The following is a 21,959-nucleotide window of genomic DNA, read 5'->3' as shown; positions in this document are numbered from 1 at the left end:
TATGAGTTGCTTTGAGTCTGAGGACTGGATGTTAATACGAGGCATGGGCTCACCACACAAATAGATCTGGCTGCCCTGGGGAGGGACTGAGTGCTTCAAGATGGGAGCTGAGAGTTCCCTCCCCTTCTCTGCTCCTGACATGGAGGCGATCACGACAGAAACTGGCTGTAAGGAAAACTTCAGGGAAAGCTTTTGCTCCTTGTCTGCATGTGGATTGTGGGGACTGTTTCAGAGGGAAAACAGAGAAGCAGGGCTGATTTGCAATGAGAGGTGCTAGGGCCCCTTGCGTGTCTTTGAAGCCCTGCTGTGTAACTCCAGAGGCATGGAGGGGTGTAGAACACCCCGCAGTGCGCTCAGGGCCTCTTCTTTTTCTTATTCTTCATAGAACTATAAACAACATAAATCAAAATAGAGTCCTGCTTGGTGCTTCGGATAATCAGGCGGTAGGAAAAGATCTGAGCTTTATGGGGGGATGTGTGTGGGAGAGAGATCTTTGTAACTAGAAAGAACTTGGTACTTGCAGGACTGGGGTGGGGAAACTGTATCCTAATTATGGCTAGGGACCGGAGACCTGAATGTTTGCAGGATTCCTGGCCTAGATGCCAGAGCCCTGGGAAGGATTCTGGTTAAAAGGAGGGAGGGGAGGGGAGGGTCCAAATGTCTTCAGGGTGCTTGGCTGAAAAGGGGAATGGAATCTAACAGCTAGAGAAGGAGCAAGTGATGGGGGACGCAAAGATCCAGGATGCAGGGAAGGAGGCAAACATCCTAAACTTTGCTAACTGCAGCCACTAAAATCTGGACACTTGAGTTCCTACTCTAGCTTTGGTGGGCAGCAGCAGTTAAACTAATGTGGCAGATTAGACATCTGTAAGTTTCATTCCCAGCTTGGAAAGGAAGGAAGGTCTAGATCGTTCTGACACTGAGCCAAAAGTCCAAAGCTCATATTTGCTAGCCATGGGGAGAACGGCAAACGACATTCTTTTCTTGCTGCATCCAAACCGATCAAAACAGAGAACGGGAACATTAGGGTCCTCTTCCGAGGGAGAACCTGTTGCTTTGAGAAAGGCTTGTATGGGCTTTTCTGACCAAAAAAATAGACTTGGGGCCTTAAACGCAACTGTAATTAAAAGTGAAGTCTGTGCCCCACCCGAAGCTCTGCATCTGATCTGGCAGCCACCCTCTCATTGTCTGTGAGAATCTGCAAGGAAGGAAAGGGTGGGGGCTGAAGCTTATTGCAGAGCAGAGAGAGCTGCTATGAAGTTCCCAACTTTGCAGTGGCTGTCTGGAAATAAATCCCCTAGGCAGCAGTGCTACAGGTTTTTTACAATGAGCCACTGATTTCCTTTCTCACACTGGACATGTCCCTTGTGTCTGAAGAGAGACTGAATCAGGGACTTTGTGGGAAATGCTTTCTATTTCATGTGGTTCTTGGAGGGAAGGGATTAGATATAATAATGACATGGGGGAATAAAATGTCGTTTCCAGAGCACAGGTCATCTTCCTAAAACAAACTGGGTTCCCCACAGCTGTAAGTGGCACAGATAATGGAGTTTGCAGCCAGTTTCTCACTTTCCCCCAATAAAGCTGGGATCCAGCGTTCTCTCTAGAAGTGACCCATTCACATAAATTTGCCTGAAAGCCAGAATTATATCTGCTAGATTTGTGCTGGCAGCTCCAGAAAAATAGTCTACCTTCTCAACTCTTTCTGGGCTAAAAATAAAAGCACACCTAATTTTAGGAGGGCATCTGGGTTAGTCTGCAGTAAAGGTAAGCATCCTTTGAAGCTAGCTTTTGGTCGGGCGGATTTACTACCTCCGAGCAGATTTATTACTACTCTGTTTCAAGTTACTGATAAGAAACAGCTCCTTTTCTGAACTGCTGTAGAAACATATTGGCACTTTGGTAACGACTATACTGTCATATAGACTGGTGTATTGGGACATTTGGTTTTGTATTCATTTCCAGATTTACTGGTTATGTAACTGTTTATTTAAGAATGTGGATTCTGGTTGCCTTGTATTTTGGAAAATTGGTACTAGTAACAATATCTGTGCGTTAACTCTAGAAAGGACTGACTGTGATATATGTAATTGGAATAATATTTTGTATATTTATGATTGATTGCACTTTTGCACATTTACATCTTAGTATAAAATTGTTGTTATATGTTTGAAATTTAAGAGGAGAGTCTTTTTGTCTGGGATTTAGTCTGCAGTAAAACAGCGGGATTTGTGTCCGGTGGCACCTTAGAGACCAACAAGATTTTAAGGGTGTAAGATTTTGAGAGTCAGAGTTCCCTTCTTCAGAGACCTAGTCCATCTTTTAAAAATGAAGGTTCTGACTGAGAAAGCAGAAATTATAGTAACAACAACAACATTTGATTTATATACCACCCTTCAGGACAACTTAATACCACACTCAACTGGTTTACAGTGTGTTATTATTATCCTCACGACAATCACCCTGTGAGGTGGGTGGGGCTGAGAGAACTCTGAGAGAGCTGTGACTGACCCAAGGTCACAAAGCTGGCTTCAAGTGGAGGAGTGGGGAATCAAACCCGGTTCTCCAGATTAGAGAACCGCTCTTAACCACTACACCAAACTGGCTCTGTACAGCAATGCCTCAAAGGCAAGGGAAAAGATCTTCCAAATGGAGGAAGAGAGCCTCACATACCACCCTGAACTCCTTGGTGGAAAGACCAGGAAAAAGATGGAATACATAAGGCAGCTATAACTTGATGGCACTCTGCACACATGGTGATGCTCCGGATGGATCTCTGCATACCGTTAGAAGGCACATATCTGGGATGGGCCACGGCTCAGTGATTAACAGAAACCTCTGCCTGACACCCTAGAGAACTGCTGCCTCCCAGAGTAGACAAGACTGACTCTGACAGGCCAAAGGTCTGACTCAGGGGAAGGCAGCTTCCTGTGTTCACACGACACAGCTGCTTTTTGGAGCGAAGCTAGTCTGGGTCTCATCAGAGCCTCAACGGGAAACCTCCTAGGGATCCCCTCCCCCATGCATGCCACCTTGAGTTCCAGTAGGACAAAGACCAGGAATAAATTTCCAGTGTGCAGGTGGTGGGATTTCAACACAATCATTCCCCCACGCCCGATCTTTTAAGTAAAGGGAAATATATAAATAAGTACTAAGAGTACACACTTCTGATTTCCTCGCAGCACAGCAGACCTAGCTGGGCCCACTCTCCAAAACGTTCATCAGGGGAACGTTACTTTTTAATATATTCCTTTCAAGGTCACTACGTCAGCATTGTCTTGTGAACCGTTAATCTTCTCCCTTCCTTTGTTCCTAGTTTCCCAAGCAAACATCTCGCGTCTTTACCAGCGCTTCCAGGCCTTGGACAAGGATGAAAAAGGCTACCTCAGGTAAGGAAAGGTGGAGAAGCATTATAGCATTGGGTGGGCACTAAGAGGCCAGTCTCCAGCTGGCTGTGAGGCCTCAACCCATAAATACGCCTTGACCATCTCACATTGCCCCACACATTCTTACCATTGGAGACCCAGTTCTGTAAGAACTTCTGTGACTATCACAAAGCAACCAACTTTAAAGCACTTCACATTGTCATCACATACAGTACCCTCTCACAACAGCACTGTAAAACAGGCCCGTATTAACATCCCCCCGTTACAGGTGAGTGGCTTGCCAGAGCAGGCCACCTAGCAAGTTCATAGCAACATTTTTTAAAATCTGCACAGCCAATCAGATCTCCAACAGGCAATCAGAAGCTCTGCCAAGCAAAAGCCCCATCTGACCCCACCCACTTTCTAAAAGCACTTGGGGAGTGCCACATTACCCACGGATGCCACGTGGGGGACCTCTGCCTAGAGTCAGCTCAAGAGCTTCAGAACAACAGGGAGGAAGACTTAAGGTTGCCATGACCCACAAAACTTGGCATAACCCTACTTCTTAAACTGCTTCAGCTTAATTTTCTTACAATTTCTCTACTTTCCCCACCCCCCATTCTCTCTGCAGCAAGAATGACCTCCAAGGCATTGGAGAGCTAGCGGTTAACCCCATCGGGGACCGGATCATCAATGCTTTCTTCCAAGATGGGTCAGTGTGCATGTTGAAACAGATACGCTAACTCAGACTGGCAAGCAGGGCTTTTTTTCAGTGGGAACGCGGAGGAACGGAGTTCCGGCACCTCTTAAAAATGGTCACCTGACCGGTGGCCCCGCCCCCTGATCTCCAGACAGAGGGGAGTTTAGATGACCCTCCGTAGGGCAATCTAAACTCCCCTCTGTCGTGAGATCAGGGGGCGGGGCCACTGGCCAGGTAACCATTTTCACCTAGGGTAATTTAACCTTTAAAACTTTAAAAAACTCCCCCCTTGTTCCAGCTGACTGGAGTTCCACCACTGCGTTCCACCACCTCTTTTCCCAGGAAAAAAGCCCTGCTGGTAAGGAAAAGGTTTTGCTCCTCCTCCCTGCTACGTACAAGTTTTCCAGCACAAGGGGAAACAGACCTTCATACCCCATAACTGACACTAGCGGGCACCTGGCTGGTACGTGTGTGAAATCAGGCTAATAAAACGGATGGTGTGGAAGAAGACCCCCGACAGCCCGTAGAGGAAAATTCAGGGCGACTTCAGAACATGAGCATAGGAGAAGGGCAGCAAGATGTGCCAAGCTTCTCTTGCAGGGAGTTGCACAAGCTTTAATTCAGATGAGATGGGAAAGAACAAGCAGCTAGGAACGAGCCCCACCACTTAGCAAGGGAACTCTGCCAAACTAGTCGCTGTGACTCACTCCAGATACAGCTGCAAGTTGCAAACTCTTCTCCCATTAGGCAAGGAAGAGTATTATTTCTGCAGGCGAGGCACCAACATAAGGTGCCAGGAATGCTCTTATCCTGCCTGCTGCCACCCTTTGCGTGATTCCGGTCTGTTACAGAGGAGTCTTGCTGCAGTTGAGCATACGCTTGGCTCCCCACCTTCACTGGCCAGTCACTTAAAAGTGGCTGGGGAGCATTACCCATCTTGTACCTGGAAGCTACAAAATATTTCCAAGAGGCTGCAAAATCAGGGGGGCGGGATCCGGCAACTAGATGCCCATAAGTCCTGGTGGGGAGAGGCTGCTGACCGGGGAGTGTGGGGCACAGTGCCTCCCTGAAGGGACCCAAAACGCATCCAGCCAGTCTCTTGAACAATCCTTGTATGAATACCTGCTCTGAATCAACCTCCTAAGTTGAGCACAGTCAAAGATTGACAAACGTTTCAGGGAGCCAAGAAAACCTTGGTGAATATGGCCGTTTCCCTTTTTTGTTTCCCTCTGCGGCCAGCTGTTTGCCAGGTCAGCAGGCAGGCTTGTCCTCTCCACCCCGCATGCTCCACAGCAGTCAGAGGGACCTTTGTTTTTTAATGGCAGCTGTTTGCTGTGCTTTGTTTTGGCTTTAATGTCACTCTTTGTCTAATTCTGAAACTGTAGCTTGACCTTGGTATTCCAGGACAAAAAGCTAAAAAGAGTAACTGTTCAGCTCTTTGTATAACATTTACAGAAACAGTTCCTAATTCTATGAAATGTTATAATAATTTCCATTCTTTAAAAAGTGGATTTCCTCTATCCACAACAGTTGGTTCAGTTTTTGTGATTAGCATAAGTACCAATCCTTGCTAATTACTGAAGTGTTGTTGTGGTTTGACTAAAATTAATGCTTTAGAACTACCTGACCAATATCTGACCAGGCAACTGACTCAGAGCCAAGCTACAAGTGACGCCTTACACAGGTCAGACACTCGTCAGCTTCCCTCAAGTTTGGATGGGCAATGTAGGCGTCCTGGTTTTACAGCTTGGCTCTCCATTACAGCTGCAAGACCAGGATGTGCCTACATTTCCCATCAAAACTTGAGGGAAGCTGACAAGTGTCCGACCTGTGTCAGGCGTCACTTGTAGCTTGGCTCTAAATCTTTTTTGGCTGGTCGAATGGCCAATGCTACTGAAGTCGAGAGCCACCAAGCGCCTTCTAGAAGTAGCTGCTGCATTAATTATGGAGGATCTTCTTCCTCCCTAGGAGAGAAACTACCGACTTCCGAACGTTTGTTCACGTTCTGGCCCACTTCCGGCCCGTGGAGGGAACTGTAGGTTCAGAGAATATAAACAGCCGACTTAGCAAGCTAAAGTGTGAGTATGTCACTGGGGAGTGGGAAGAGGAATCAGAGACTTGCTCTTCTTCAAAAGACAGAAGCTGAGGTTCCTAGACTGCAGAATTTTGCAAGCAGAGCCCAATTCCCTGACTACGCAGAAGTGAGAGAGACACCTGAAAACCTGCACACAAACCTTCCTTATTGAACAAAGAGCCAGCCATTATTCACTAGATAATGCTGGAACCATCTCTGTTTTGAACCCCTTATTAACTTTTGGTCCTTCCCATCTCCCTTAAGTTGCTTTTCAGCTTTATGACCAAGACAAGGATGGGAAGATCTCAAGAGCCGAACTGCTGCAGGTAATTACCACGTGTGTATGTAGCCTGATCTCATCAGAGCTCAGGAGCTAAGTAGGGTCAGCTGTGGTTGGTAATCAGATGGGAGACCTTCAGTGAAGACCAGGGTTGCAGAGGCAGGCAATGGCAAGCCACCTCTGCTAGCCTCTCGCCATGACAACCCCACCGGGGTCGCCATAGGTCATCTGTGGCTTGAGGTACACTGAGAAAGGTTGTAAGGCTGGAGCAAATGCATACACTGGTGTGCATGAGCTGAGAAAGAGGAGGAAGATCGTGCTTCATTTTTACGAAGCAGCACACCTGGGCTCAATGCAGTTTGGAAGCCTTGCCCCTTAACCTAACCAGTGCACATCTTATCCTACCCTTCTTCCAAGGAGCTCTACGTGCTTTAGCTGACCCTTTCTTCTTCCATTTTACCCTGACTATGGAGCCCAGTGCCACTTGCTCTGGTTCATGGCAGGGTGGGAATTAGAACCCACCCCCACCTCAATCCCTGCCTGACACTCTAACCCCTGCACTGGCTCTCAAATGAGCAGAGAGATGGAACTACTCAGTAGTAAAGGGAATGCACTAGGTACTTGCTCAGATGCACAGTCTCACTCATTCACTTGCCCCAGACCAGAAAGTTGCAACATGAACACCCCCACCCCCCCACCCCACCTCTGAATACTTCTGCCTGCCCTATGACTGTGGTCCAGCATCAGGACTGATCCCCAGAAGCAAAAAATTTTCTTCACCAAGAGATGAGTAACTAGAAGGATGGCAAAAAACCATCCCCACCCCCACCCCAAACCCTCTTCCCTCTGCTCCTGCTGTCTTTGTCCCCCCCAACCAGGTGTTGAGAATGATGATTGGGATCCAAGTGACAGATGAACAACTGGAGAGCATCACAGACCGCACCATTCAAGAGGCCGATCGGGATGGAGACGACGCCATCTCATTTGAAGAGTTCTCCAAGGTCTGGTTGGTTAGAGACTGGGCTGTACAGATGTAGACTCCAGTGGGGCGTACAAGTAAGAGGAGCCTGGCTGGATTGGTCCAGCAGTCCATCTCGTCCAGCTTTCGGTCTCACACAATGGCCAACCAGTTACTTTGGAGGGCCAGCAACAGTGCATAGAGGCTGAGGCCTTCCCCTAGTTTTGCCTCGTGACGCACAACATGTTTGAATCCAGTTTCCTTAAAAAACAACCAACAAGTCTCCCCGTTAGCTGGATGCCCTAACTCCCCAGGGGCAGTGTGGGTACAGGTTTCTCAGCAATGGAAGGGCAGTGCTTTGTACCTTCTCAACAACGTCCTCTTATCTCTCCATAATCTTATTTTCCAAGACTGAGCCCTGGCACTGAAAACTGAGGCTAAGTTCTGACTAAAACAACACGTGGTATAACCACCACCTCTCTCCCCTTTCCTCTTGCAGTCTGTAGAAAAGCTGAACATTGAACAAAAGATGAGTCTTCGGATCCTGAAGTGACCTATTGAGAGGCTGTGGAATTTGTACCCCAGCTTGGAAATGAACAAATCTGATTCGCAGTTCAAGGCAGGAAAGATGGAGGGATCCAGCCAACCTCTCCTCTAATCCTAATGGCTTGAGATGATTACAGCCAGCAAAGGACTGCAGCCAATCAAGATTCCTCAGTGATAATGGGACTGTGGCAGAGTCAATTCACCACCTGGTGCCCACGGAGATCCCTTGCCTTGTCTAAGCAGGGGCATGCTCTCTCATGTCAGAAACAGATGTACCATTTGCTCATTTCTGGAAAAGCTGTACTCTTTCTCTCTGACTTGCTGTGCAGCAAATACCTAGCTAGAACTTTATAGTGTTTTTTTTAAGACAACAGTTAGCTTTCTTTCCTACACGCTGACAGAATCTCACAATTTTGACACTGAAAAATGTCTTTGGAAGTATTAATGGGGAAAAAATTTTAAATGTAGTTTGAGGCACACCGTGATAACTTGGTGTTAGTTTGGACGGCAAGGACAGTGTCTAATTTTGGGGCTGTGCTAGATTTGGTCGAAGGAGCCAGCATTCAAGACCTGTTTAATTCCAGCAAGTTGGCCACGTTAGCCTGTAGTAGCAAAATAAAAAAGGAGTCCAGTGGCACCTTAAAGACTAATGCAGTTTATTCCAGCTTCAAAATTCCCGAGTCAGAGCTCACTTCATCAGATGCATGAAGCATTGAGGCATTAGGAAAAACATACCTATATAACCAAAGCTGCAGAAAACAAAAGGGTGGGAACAGGGCACGGAAATGTTATCTCATCTCAACCATGCTTGAAGTCTAGTACAGCTAGAGTGTATCTAAACAACAAATGAAAATTAGTTTTTAAATATGTTATCTCTCTGAGGACATTGCTGCTCCACTGTACTTTGGATGAGGGTTCACAGTTTAAAAAGAGAAACAAGTGAGTTCCTAAATGCACACAAGGCTAACTGCGCAAACCAGGGCTTTTTTTAAGCTGGAACATGGGGGAATGGAGTTCCGGAACCTCTTGAAAATGGTCACATGGCTGGTGGCCCCGCCCCGATCTCCAGACAGAGGGGAGTTTAGATTGCCCTCCGTGCCACTGCTCCCTCTGCTGGCGGTGCAGAGAGCAATCTAAACTCCCCTCTGTCTGGAGATCACAGGGCAGGGCCATCAGCCATGTGACCATTTTCTCTCGAGGGCAACCCACTGAGTTCTCCCACCTCTTTTCCCAGAAAAAAAGCCCTGGCGCAAACACAAGAAAAAAAGGAGGAGAATACCTTGAGAGATTCCTTTGCAAGATGGGGAAAAAGTTTCTTGGCAAAGTAGGGATCGTGGGACAAGGGAGCCCCCACCCCTACAGTTGCAGAAATAATACGAAGGCCTGCCTTGGTAAAGGCAAATTCCTCTTTTGGGGCACTAACTGCCATCCAAGCAAGCATTCTTGCTATACAAACTATTCCGTTTGGGACTTAGGACAAACTACAGTACACATGCTTCCCACAGGATTTTTAGAGACCAGCCAGTCAGTAATGAGATGGTGCAGATATTCCCTTGAGCTAGATTTAAACATGAATTGGCTGAGACAAAAGACCGCATTTGTGCAACTTGCACTTCTACCATGTCTGGTTTAAACTGGGCTACTACCTGTGCCTAGACCCTCTGAGGGCCCACTACCGCAAAGTCCAAAACTGCCCCAACCCAAATGAGACTGTTGCATTATGCAAGAGTCCAGACCTGTGCGCTAATGAGACACCAAGACATTTATCCCTGCGCTACCTTATGGTGATAAATTTTTGATGATTCCATTAGCATGTGCATCTTTGTTCCTCCACTGGTAAATCTGACAACAGCAGTTCATCCAACTTGGAAACTGAACCCAGACAAGACTGAAGTGATGCTTGTTGGGAAGGCAGAGATCTTGAAGGACATGGTACTCCCTACTTCTGATGGAGTTCGTCTGACCCTTGCAGACTTGGTTAACAGCCTAGGGGTTATACTGGATCCAGCACTACTACTAGAAAAAAAAAGGTTAAGGCAGCCACAAAAAATGCTTACCGCAATCTCACTCTAGCCTGGAAGGTTGCTTCTTACCTCGACACGGTCAACCTGGCCACCTGGATCCATGCTATGGTAACATCAAAACTTGACTATTGTAATGTATTGTATTGTAATACATTGGTCTCCCATCTAAGTTAACTAGGAGGCTCCAATTGGTGCAAAATCCTGCAGAAGTGAGCAGGAGCTTGAACATCACTCCCATCCTACAGTCACTCCACTGGCTACCCATCAGTTACCGTGCTCAATTCAAGGTATTGGTTATTACATACAAAGCTCTTCACGGCCTTGGCCCAGCATACCTACGGGACCACCTCCCTTCAGATGTCCCTCCACAGCAGCTTCGCTCATCTGAACAAGGTCTCCTGCAGGTGCCAGCCTGCACATGGGCGAATTCAGCCACCCATACACAGGCTCTCTCTGTGGTGGCCCCTGCCCTGTGGAATGGCCTGCCTGAGATCAGGCGAGCCCCCACTCTCCTGGCTTTCCGCAAATGATGCAAAACCAAATTATTAAAAAAGGCTTTTTACCCAGATAGGAGGGAAGTGTAGTAGGGCGGGGGTCTCAGATGCTTCGCTAATAAGTTAGGGACCATAGACTTCACCACTATGTTGTCTTGCACATTATCTGTTGCTTTGAATATGTACTCCTATATACTACCTGTGTTTCATGTTATCTAATGGTCATAGATCCAGTCTATGTTCGTCTGTAATAGCAAAATAGTAAAGAGTCCAGTAGCACCTTTAAGACCTGTGGCGAAATAGTAATGAGTCCAGTAGCACTCATCTGACGAAGAGAGCTGTGGCTCTTGAAAGCTTACGCTACAATAAAGTTGGTTAGTCTTAAAGGTGCTACTGGACTCTTTACTATATTATCTAATGTCAGTTCTAGAATTGATTATGTTCAGTTTCAGTAATTCTTCAACTCTGTATTGGATCCTTGCTATGTCTTTGTAAAATCCTATGATGTTGTTTACGGAAATGTCCTTGACACTGTATGGAAATGTCCTTGATACTGACTGTACTAATCTCACACTATGTAATCCGCCTTGAGTCTCAGTGAGAAAGGCAGATTATATAAATGACATAAATAAAATAAACAAACTTGGGACAACTGAGTTGCATCATACAAGGTAATAATTCCAGAGGGAAATAAATCCAGAGGGGTGGCTGTGTTAGTCTGTTGCAGTAAACAGGATTCTGGTAGTACCTGAAAGATTAACATGATTTTGTCAGATGCACGTAGTGAGTAGTTAGGCAGATGTCATTTTATATATAAATGCCTAGGGCTCACTCTGCTACACACATCTAACAAAAGCTGGTACTAGAATAAAATCTTGCTAGTTTTTTTAAGGTGCCACCCCCCCCCCCCGCCATGCCTGTTTATATATTGTAATGTCCACGTCAAACCATCCTTTCAGACTAGTGTAAGTAGCGCTTGCCTCTCTCTCACCCACAACATACACACAACTGCAGCGTCAAAGCTGAGGTGCCACATACAAGATCATGCCTTCATGTTAACGAACAGGAGCCATTTGAGGCTCTCTGCCTCACAGTCAACCACAAAGTCCGACGAACATCTGTCTTCCCTGCCACTTCATCCCTGAGCATGCACAGAAAACCCCTGCTTTCACAGTAACTGAGAGTAAAGAGAGTAAAACAACCAACATCGTTGTGTGGTATGCCTTTTCTTCCTGCTTCCCCTGCAAATGTGTGAGCGTGCACAAGCTTGCACAGCTGTCCCACCTACCCACCCAATGCCTCCTGCAGGGATCCTCCCCTCTTCCTTCTAAGATGAAAGATGCCGGCAGGCCGGTCCTCTCCCATCCCAGCCAATCCTTGGCAGCATCAGACGAGGTCATCTCCAACAGCTAGCCAATGGTGCATCTTCAACAGACAGCATCTTTGCTGCAAGGCGGGGGGGTGGGGGGGAGGCCAGCTGCTGGGAAAACTGGGGGGGGGGTGAGTTCTTTTGTTCCTCCCCCCTTTGAGGCAGCAACCCCAGGTGCTCTGGGATCCCGCCGGGCAACTCCTTACATGCTGCTGGCTTGTGGGGGCTGCACATCTCGCCATCTCTTACCAGGGCTCTGTCCACCTGCATGAGATCTCATCCTTCCTCACTCTCCACTGGATACCAGTGAAGGGGATCCATCCTGCCCAGGACACTTGGTTCATCCTCTGTGGATCAAGGAGCTCTGAACTGGACTGGAGGGGGGTCCCCGCTAGGAAACGGCAGCACCAAACCCAAAAAGGTACAGTAAACATTCCACGAACCTTAACGTCTGCATCCTTCCCCGCCCTTGTTCCCAAAGCTGGGAAAGAGACAAGGAGGGTCCGGCCAACAGAGGGGAATGAAAGGAGGACCAAGAAGCAGACAGTGTTTCCTCCTTCCCACAAATGGCTACATTTTCAGAAAGGATACAGTGGAATGGGGGGGGGGGCATTTTACTGCAGAGCTGCCAGCGGGTAGGGGTGCAAGGCAGCCAGGGGGCAGCCAGCTCTTAAGCCTGGGCAGGTTCAGAGAGCAATCCATGTCACTGTGCCTGGGCATTCTGCCAATGCTGCACGTCTCCCCTCGAGCAGATTTTTATTCCAGGCCACCCTGTCTCCTTAGTAATTAGGGCTGAGACTAACTGGCGAGTGGGAGGACAATCAAGAATCTCTCGGGAGGTTCGTATTAAGCAACGCTGGGTATAAACTGTACATTTTGGTGGATAGCGGCTTCTAAACATCCACAAGTTCAGAGAAATGGGAAGCTTCCCATTTTATTTTGGAAAATCCAAACAACTCTGCCAGAGTCATCAAAGCTGTTCATCAAAGCTGAAAAAAACCCATTGTGACATGGGGTAAAAAATCTGCAGCGAAGGAGCACTGCCCCTCAAACAGTCAGGGAGCTTCAGTCGGTATTTTCCTAGCAAATGCAGAAGATGGTAATTTAGGCATTATCTCTGATTTGCTGTATTTTAATAAATGGCAGGTATTTGCATGTCTGCAAGTAAAGAAAAAATCTAAGTATCTTCTTAAAGAATGGCTAGTTTGTGGCAGCAAAAATACAGGAGCACTATGACAAGTTTGTGTATATCTACACTACAAACCTAAACAGGTTTAATAATTTTCCTCCTTCCCAGGGAAGTCTGGGAACTGTAGTTCTGTGATGAGGATCTCAAAGACTTAGCACAATCACCGAACTACAGTTCCCAGAATTCCTGTGGAGAGAAGTATGACAGACACAGTTATAAAACCAATGTGTTTGCCATGTACAAAGACTCATAGAGGCTTGCTGGTTTACTGTGGCAGGAAGTTCCATAGACACTGACTGGATTCAGCCTCCAGCTGCATGAACAAGGCTAAGCATGGAACATGTGAAGAATCCTCTGCACATGTGCAGAGTGCTTTTCCTTTGTCAGAGCTGGGCCGCTGCATATTTTGAACTAAGAAAGCCAAATAGGAGACAATCTATTTTTTGTACCAAGACAACCTCCTCATACTTGTGATAAACCTAATCAAAACTGAGAATCTGAGCTGAATTTGAAAATACTACTAGATGGAAACATTTCAGTTACCAAACACCTTGCATGCAACAGTTCCTTCTTCCGAAATAGGAAGTGATTGGTGACGCGTGTTCCTTGAATTCAAATTATTTTTTTTATTTCAAAGGGAAAAAATTCAAAAATTCTATATGCGATGCATCTTCTGTTTGTCCAAACCACAGACAGTATCCGGGAAGCTGCGACACGGCACCTCTGCTCTTCTTCTGTTCCCTTCCCTGTGCTTAGAATAGCAGGAGGACTGACTTTCTGCATGTGTGCCTGCTAACATGTCAACCATCAGCCCTGAATAGTGAGTACCAAGTGTTGAAGGAAAGGCTCTGGCCAGGAAGGTGTTGTTAGCCACACAGTTACACGGGAGGGGAATTTGCATAAAGGATTCGTGAATGGGAAGATCCATTAATGCAGAGGTTGGTTGCTTGATCTTGGGGGTCTACCTGGAGAGGGAACCAACTGCTGATAATTGCCCCTGTGCATGCTTGCAGTGACTGGCATCACTTGAGGTTATGGGCCACCTATTGCCCTCGTAAGAAAATGAAGAGCCCTTCTAGATCAGACCAATGGTCCATACAGTGCAGCATCCTGTTTCATAAAGCAGTGAACCAGTTGCTCTGGAGGGCCAAATTACAGAGGCCAAGGCACTCCACTAACGCTGGTATTCAGAGGTTTGCTTCCTCCGTATATGGGAGCTCCCTTCTGTCACCATGGCTAGCATCCACTGATGGATCTCAGCTCCATCAATCTAACCTTTTAAAGTCATCTGTGCTTGGCCGTTTCCACACGACTTACCGGCCTCCGGAACGTTGCGCAAAACACACGGAAGATAGCGTCTTCTGGCACGAAATCACGCCAGCAAGATGCGATGTCGCGCAAAACTCCCAGATGATAGCGTCTTCCTGGCACGATTTCGCACAAGAAGACACTGTCTTCCGCGTGTTTTGCACGACGCTCCAGAGGCCGGTAAGTCGTGTGGAAACGGCCCTTGTGGCCATCACTACCTCTACCTCCATTGGCAGTGAATGTCACAGTTCGATTACTTGTTGAATAAAGAGGTATTTCCTTTTCTCTGTCTATTTCCCAACAATTTCATTGGGTGCCTTGAGGCACCCTAGAGGGAGAAAAAGCTCCCTCTATCCACTTTCTCCTCCCCACGCATAGTTTATAAACCTTTATCACGTCGTCTGTGGCCCCCTAATAAAATCTCACCAAATCTTGTTTTTCTTTTCTTCCCCAACAACAGCGATTACTTGTTTAAACTCCTGTTGATCGGTGACTCTGGGGTCGGGAAGTCGTGTCTTCTGCTCCGCTTTGCGGTAAGCCCTCATGGCAGAGTTCAAGTGCTTTGGCTTGCTTTTGCTAAAATCTCAGAAGAGAAGCAGGCAGGGACTAAGGGTTGGATCCTAACTAAGCTTTGCTTCCATTTGTGTAGCCTCACCCCCACAGGGCACTGGCAGTGCAAGAAGCCAATTTACTTCAGCACTTGAACCCAATTTAGTGCCAGGGCTAGCCCCAGAAAATTGTATAAAATAATAAAATAGCAACATGAGCCTAAGCATGTGCAAAGTGCATTTCCTTCTCCATCAAACAACCACAGCCAATCCGTCTATGTTCCAGGTAACAGCTGACAGTCCACTGGGTGAAGTTTTCAGCTATGGACTGCTGATATTATCTGGATAGGCAGAGAAAGACCAGATCCAGACAAAGTCCTCTCATACGTGGACCCATGCATTTAAATGTCCTATTTCAGTGGAATCTGACCAAGACAAGCTCTTTATTTAATCTATTTATTTAACTAAATTTATATTCCTCTTTCCCCGCAAGCAGGCTCAGGGCGGATCACAACAATATAATAAATATATTAATAAAACAGCAGCATAAAATATAAAATCATCAAGCTATGTACTGCACTCAAACAAAAACAAGTCAAGCAAATTCCCTTGTTAATCAGACCTGAGGAGGACTCCTTCCTACGGCTACTGATCTATATTTTGTGATATTGTTCCTGTACTTCAGCATCTACCCAGAAGCCATAACAAGCAAGCAAGCTTCTTCCTCTTGAACTTTCTCCAGGTTGAAAACACAAAAGCCCTAGCAGAAAAAAACCCTATTACTGTAATAAAATTAAACTTATAAAGACAACCAAATGATGCCACATAATTATTTTTAGATAAAAAACATTAATTTTTCAGTCTCGCCCCAGAACATAAATCCAGGTTTTCTTGCCCTCTCAATAACCTTAAGAAAATGCAGCAGTCGTTTTTTCCTCTATAAAAACACAAGATTCTACTCTGAATTAATCTGGCACTTCCAGGCTCTGAATTGTTCGACTAACAGTGCAGACACACGCGTGTTTACTGAGAATGAAGTTCCACTGTGTTCAGTAGGGCTTATGTCTTGGTAAGTGTACACAGGATTGCATCCTATGGATCTCAATATAGCAGCTCCATGAAGGCAGGCAGGCAGGCAGGCAGGCAGGCAAGCCAACCCAACAGTTAAGATGTAAAGTTAAGAGACGATACCCATCCAGCAATCTTAGACTCAACTTGAGGAACAAGTTTTGAAGCTTTCAGTATGCCTTTCCCCTAAGCAGCTCAGGATGGTGTTTGTGGTTCCCCCTCCCTTTTGCACTTTTTTTTCAAAGCAACTCTGTAAGGCAGGCTGAGCTGAGAGAATGACTGGCCTCCCGGATCCTAGACTGACCTGCTCACCACAATGGTTTCTGAAACTCACTTTCTCAGCAGGAAAGCCTCAAACTGTTGGCTTACATCTCCTTGATTCTCTCTTTCCTTAGGATGATACCTACACAGACAGCTACATCAGCACCATTGGGGTGGACTTCAAAATTCGGACCATCGAGTTGGAAGGAAAGACCATTAAGCTCCAAATTGTAAGTACAATCTCAGGCTGCCAAAGGGAAAGCCAGAAACCAAGAGGGCATGGATTCTTTTCCCACTCTAGGAGATTGGGGAATAGTTTCAGTGAGCAGGATGAAAAGGAGGACAGAGTTAGTCTTGTTTTAGGTGGCTGTGTTGGTCCACAATAGAGGAGCAGGATTTTAGTCCGCTGGCACCTTAAGAGACCAACAAGATTTTCAGGGTATAAGCTTTTGAGTCAGTGCTCTCTTCTTCTTCAAAAAAAGTTACATTTGTGGCTCCAATAGATGGAAAAATGATAAAAACTTGGCAAATAACAGTTTGTCTCCCTCCTGAATGACAAGCTGGACTTGCTGAAAGTCTTGCTCCACAGCTAGGAAAGAGACAGAAAGGCTGCCCTCCTTTGCTTCATGCCCACAAAGAGACAGTAAGGAAAGAGGTGAAAAGCCACCACTCCCTTCCCATCACCTGAATCCTCCACTCCACTTACTCAAACAATGGAAACAGTAAAGAACCTTGAACTTTCAGCAAATCAATACTGTAGTTAAACTACTGTAGTGTTTTCTTGCAGGTGCCCCATGAGGCCAGGAGGAAATTCTGGGAGGCCCAAGAGTAAATTTGGGGTTGGCTGACAAAGTGTTATCCCTCATGCAGCGCTTCACAGCCATGAAAGCTGAAGTTAGAATAAAATCCCATTTCTCTTTAAGGTGCCACTAGGCTCCTCTTTTTATTTTTCTTTCCAACAGATTATGGTTGCTTCCACACACAGATTTTGCTCTGGGTTGACATTCGAACCAGAGCCGGGTTTTTCTGAGCTTCCACATGATATTGTCCCTTAACTGCCCCCTCCTTTGCTCTGATCTTTCTCAAATCTGGTTTCATATGATTTTTTTGGGAAAGACGGCAACCAAAGTGTGTTTGTGGGCAGCAGGAAGGGGAAGGTGTGCGTTTTCGTAGGTCTCCTCCCCCACATCAGCACTGTTTTTCCTTGCCTAGCCCCATGGCTACCATCCTCCCCTGTCTTCCCACCAGAGCACTTGTTCCATTTTTTAAACTGGTAATTGTCATATTGCTACAGTGTTAAGTACAGACTTTAAACAACAGCAATATAACAATTACCAAATGTTCCCGACATATGGCTATAGCTTAAAACTGGTCACTGACTTATTGCTGGAGCTTAACGCTATACCAATATGACAATTACAGATTTTTAAAGGCCTGGAAAAGCCCTCTGATGGGAGGGGGAAGGGGAGCCATGGGGAGGCGGAGCTGAGTCATGCAAAGTGCAGGGAAAACTGGTTGTTGACTCTGCATTCCCAATAGCAGCAAGAGCCTCATGGAAAATCTTTGCCACATGGAAGCAACCTGCCATGGCTACCTCTCCAAAATTTGTCTCACAAATAGATAAATCCTATCTTTGCCCACTAGGAGGCAGCAATGAGCATAAACACACTTTTCTCTGCCCCACAGTGGGATACTGCCGGACAGGAGCGTTTCCGCACCATCACATCCAGCTATTACAGAGGTGCACACGGTATCATCATTGTGTATGATGTGACAGACCAGGTGAGACGGAATAGCCCTGCCACAACCCTTCCTCTGGCCCAGTATACTAAAAAGACCTTTGTGGGAAAGACAACATTAAAAAGTACTACACTTACAGATCACAGCTATGGGATTGTACTATATAGCCCTTTGACCAAACCAGACATGGGAACGAGGGTTGCATCTGGCCTGGAGAAACAATGATGTGTCACCCATTACACCTCCTTAATAAAGGGATGGGTCATTTTTCTCCATGCCAATTAGCAATCACAGGGTAGCCCTCTCCCCTTTCTCTGGTATTTTCCCCCTATCTGGAGCACAGAATTCATTGTGTGAAGGGTGAGGGAGAACTTTTTAAGTGTCCTACAAAAAAACAAATCTTTCCCACTAGCCCTTCTGCCTGACACATCTGATCGTGATTAGGAGCTTGAAAGAGAATTAATTTTTGCTTGTTAATGTGAAGATTATGGTTTGGCGGAGACAAGAAATCCAAAAGCTCTTTACAAGGCACAATGATGAAGACCCTTTGGAGAGGCAAGCGAGTCTCACGCTCAGGGAAAAGCAACAGCCAAGCAGCAGGAGAGGGACAGCATCCAATCCGTGGGGCTGCTCAACTTGTAGGAACTCTCTTTCTGCCCTCCCTCCACTTTTAGGATTCGTTCAACAACATGCATCTCTGGCTGGAGGAAATCAACCGCTATGCCAGCGAGAACGTCAACAAGCTGATGGTGGGAAACAAGAGCGACCTCTCTAGCAAGAAGGCAGTGGACTATACCACAGCCAAGGTGGGAAAGGAAGGAGCATTTCATACCAGCTTTGCTGCACAGCACAGACTGCACATTATACTGGGGAGTCTGCAATCAGATTCTCTGATGTGTAGCTTAATCTTTAAAAGTAGCTGGGGTGGGGGGCGCCTAAATTGGATGGGAAGGCCTGGGGTGCGGGGGAAGGAAGGGTTAGCTCTCAACACAAGACACATCCACAATTTTGCTTTTCTTGTGATTTTATCTCACCTTTTCACCGGTGCAGGAATATGCTGACTCCCTTGGGGTGCCCTTTCTGGAGACGAGTGCTAAAAACGCCACCAACGTTGAACAGGCCTTCCTCACCATGGCAGCAGAGATCAAGAACCGTGTGAGCAGCGGCCCCACCCAGAACGACAGCCACAAGCTCAGTCCCCACATCCAGAGCGGCCCCTTGAGGCAAGAAGGGCCTGGCAAAGGAGAAGAGGGTGGCGGCGGCTGTTGCTAGGAAAACAGCCACCTGAGGATAAGACAAGCGGATGGTTCAAGGGACTGCATGGGGCTCACAACCTTTGGGCCCCAGAAATGGCCACAGGCAATGGGAACTTCTCTTCACAGCATCCCAATATATCCTTTATGGATTTGGAACAAACGGTGGGCCTTCCGTCCCGCTGGAAATGCTGCCTTGGCTAGTCTGTGTTTGCTTCATCCCTTTTCTCCGTCTTTGACCCCCTTCTGACCTGGTGCATTGACCCCACACATCCAGCCGATGCGTCTATGATTCCCGTGGGGCAATGGAACTCATTGCTGCAAAGTATAATAGCAGTCGTGATGCAGCATGGCAGAACTGTGGAGGCTCTTAGTCGGGAAGAGAGACTTTTGTTCCTGTCCCATTCATCTTTTGTCCCATCTGGAGTTACTGCAGCCCCCTGGTTCTGAGCGTGTTCGCAATATTCAGTGTAGGCAAGTGACCATCATCGCCCTCACATACCTGCTTTTAAAAAATCAGTCTTTTGTTTCATTGATGAAGGACGTTAGATTAATCTGAAAGACGGGCTTCCTCACCTCTACCACCCTTTCAATGTTATTACTGCCTGCTAGTTCTGTGAATGTAACTTACACTACAAACTGAAGTGGTGGTTTCACATCATTTCAACTGCCATGATCCCTGGGAACTGTAGTTTGTTGAAGATACCAAGGATTATCTGTTCGTTAGCTTCCCCACCACAACACAGACACATAATTATAGTTCCCTGGGACAAGGGAATGAGTGTTAAAGGCAATTTACCCCCGCAAAGGTGGGGGCATATTGACATGGTATGGTAACCTTTAGCAGCACCACCACCACCCTGCAATGGCTCAGAAATCAAGAGCAACAAGTAGCAAGATAATTAATGTTCACTTTATTTGCAGAAGGTTTTCATCACCAGTTCTCTGTGCAGTGAATTTGTACTTGCGCTGGGCCACAATTAAGACAGTGGACCAGACCTCATGGCTACTAGGCACAGGACCACAGCAAGCCCTTAGAAACAGTAGCAATAAATTTCTTTGGGAAAGCCCCTCAAACTAGCAGAGTTATTTTACTGTCTTCTAAGGGGCAGGCCAAGTGGCATCCTTACTCCCTTCTCTTTTCAGGTGCTGTGCATTCTGTTCATCCCACAGGTACATCAACACAAATGTACCTGGTGACATCCATACTTTTATTTTTCTTTCAAAAAAGGAACAGTAAATTTCTAGGCTTCATTATAATGGAATATACAAGCAGTGTCTCACAAGCAGTGAAGAAGCTGCAAACACAAACGGGCTGGGAAAGGATTCCAGTGACCGAGAGAGAGGGAGCTGGAGTCCTAACCAAAGTTCCCCATATCCATTCTCAGCAAAGCTGTGAAACCACAGAACTCTCATTTCTACAACTTCATGCTAATTCCTTTCCTTCTGTCCAACTGGGTCTTTCCCATAAACTGATTTTTAAAACAATCCTGAATTTGTTAATCAGGCCAGATTATTTAGAAGCAATCAGTTGTATGCAAATTTGTAACTAACACCAATTATTTCCAGCATTCATTTCTGAAGCATTAGGGCAGAGTTTTCGCACAAAGAGTGACAAAAACTGGTCGTTGGGTGGCAAGGGTACTCATGTGCTTCTTGACTATGTTAAAGTATCTTGCTATAAAAGCAGAAAGCATTCATGGATTCAGTTTGTCTGATTAAAAGCTTGATTGGATACCAACTGAAAAAAATAAGATCTCTGATTAAGCAGGATCATCCATATGGGTTTTACAGGGGTCTTCATGTTATGCAGAGCTCCTGAATTTAGCTCCACTGAGTCACTTGCTAGTGCAAACTGCAAAGGATCTCTCTCTCTCTCTCTCTCTCTCTCTCTCTCACACACACACACACACACACACACACACAATGTGTGTACAGTCTATATAAGTAACACATAAGTACCTATTTGGCTCATGTGCACTCCAGTTAATCACAACAACACACACATACACAGCAACACTAAATGGAGTGGGGACAACGCCTCAAACAATGACTAAAGAGTAGCACCCAGGCAAACACAGCAGCAACTGCTAACAGCTGTGTAAGCTACACACAGTCTAAACTCAATAAGAAAGTACTCAGCATGGGCTAAGCGGAATTGCCTATGATACAGCTGATACTATACAATCTAGAAAGACCTGCCCAAGCCAATGAAACAATGCAATTATTAGCTGTGTATAGAAACTGACTCACACAAGCCTCTTCAGTTACAAGATCTGTTAACTCTACTGGTTGGAAAATACCTGCCACTTATATTATCTGCTAATTCCCTACCCCTTCAGCTTCTACTGCACCCATGGAGGTACGAAAGCCAGGTGCCTGAAATTACCAAGGATTAATGATATTTTCTGAATGATTTTTTTTTAAAGTTCAGCTTAATAACCATTTTAGCAAACTGGGACATGTTTGCACTTCCCTAATAATAATAATGATTGCAATGATTGCAATATGTGTTGGAAATGTTTTGAACACTCTAAAGCAGTAAATAAATTCAATTACCATCATTAGGGGTGCTCCCATTTTACTCCCCTGGATATCAAAGCTGACAGAGCTTCTCATGAGGTATTCCACATCTAATAACAAATTATTTGCCCTGCTCCAGATGTGCGCTGAATCCACACAGCCTTGTTCTCCACTTTCTGAAATCAGTGCCAGACGTCTCATTTAAAATCAAGATGTTCAGAAGTCCTAGACTGAAGACAGGAGCGTGCAAGGAAAAAAC

The 21,959-nt window shown here is 46.1% G+C and overlaps 2 protein-coding genes across 2 annotated transcripts; both read left to right on the top strand.

The window, feature by feature from the left end:
• Window positions 1-8,897, top strand: LOC129343685 (calcineurin B homologous protein 2-like). Its single transcript, XM_055000042.1, has 7 exons — window positions 1-167; window positions 3,317-3,389; window positions 3,997-4,077; window positions 6,034-6,143; window positions 6,404-6,465; window positions 7,298-7,420; window positions 7,877-8,897. The coding sequence occupies exons 1-7, from the start codon at window positions 101-103 to the stop codon at window positions 7,928-7,930; spliced, it is 570 nt and encodes a 189-aa protein (XP_054856017.1). The 5' UTR covers window positions 1-100; the 3' UTR covers window positions 7,931-8,897.
• A 4,899-nt stretch (window positions 8,898-13,796) lies between these two features.
• LOC129343205 (ras-related protein ORAB-1-like) lies at window positions 13,797-19,196 on the top strand. Its single transcript, XM_054999291.1, has 6 exons — window positions 13,797-13,819; window positions 14,768-14,840; window positions 16,319-16,414; window positions 17,871-17,966; window positions 18,599-18,730; window positions 18,975-19,196. Exons 1-6 carry the CDS (start codon window positions 13,797-13,799, stop codon window positions 19,194-19,196), a joined length of 642 nt encoding a protein of 213 aa, XP_054855266.1.
• Window positions 19,197-21,959: the final 2,763 nt, after the last annotated feature.

This window comes from Eublepharis macularius, chromosome 15, assembly GCF_028583425.1.
Source record: "Eublepharis macularius isolate TG4126 chromosome 15, MPM_Emac_v1.0, whole genome shotgun sequence".
Lineage (NCBI taxonomy): Eukaryota > Metazoa > Chordata > Lepidosauria > Squamata > Eublepharidae > Eublepharis > Eublepharis macularius.
The sequence above is the reverse complement of the archived record's forward strand: the minus strand, read 5'-3'. Positions and strand labels throughout refer to the sequence as shown.

What these genes read in the sequence shown, in the direction of transcription:
- LOC129343205 (XM_054999291.1), top strand. Translation starts at nt 13,797, where the DNA reads ATGTCAACCATCAGCCCTGAATA. An exon ending in TCAACCATCAGCCCTGAATA is followed by an intron (nt 13,820 to 14,767) that starts GTGAGTACCAAG and finishes CCCCAACAACAG; the next exon opens with CGATTACTTGTTTAAACTCC. An exon ending in TGTATGATGTGACAGACCAG is followed by an intron (nt 17,967 to 18,598) that starts GTGAGACGGAAT and finishes CTCCACTTTTAG; the next exon opens with GATTCGTTCAACAACATGCA.
- LOC129343685 (XM_055000042.1), top strand. Translation starts at nt 101, where the DNA reads ATGGGAGCTGAGAGTTCCCTCCCCTTCTCTGCTCCTGACATGGAGGCG. An exon ending in AATGCTTTCTTCCAAGATGG is followed by an intron (nt 4,078 to 6,033) that starts GTCAGTGTGCAT and finishes CTTCCTCCCTAG; the next exon opens with GAGAGAAACTACCGACTTCC. An exon ending in CAAGAGCCGAACTGCTGCAG is followed by an intron (nt 6,466 to 7,297) that starts GTAATTACCACG and finishes CCCCCCAACCAG; the next exon opens with GTGTTGAGAATGATGATTGG.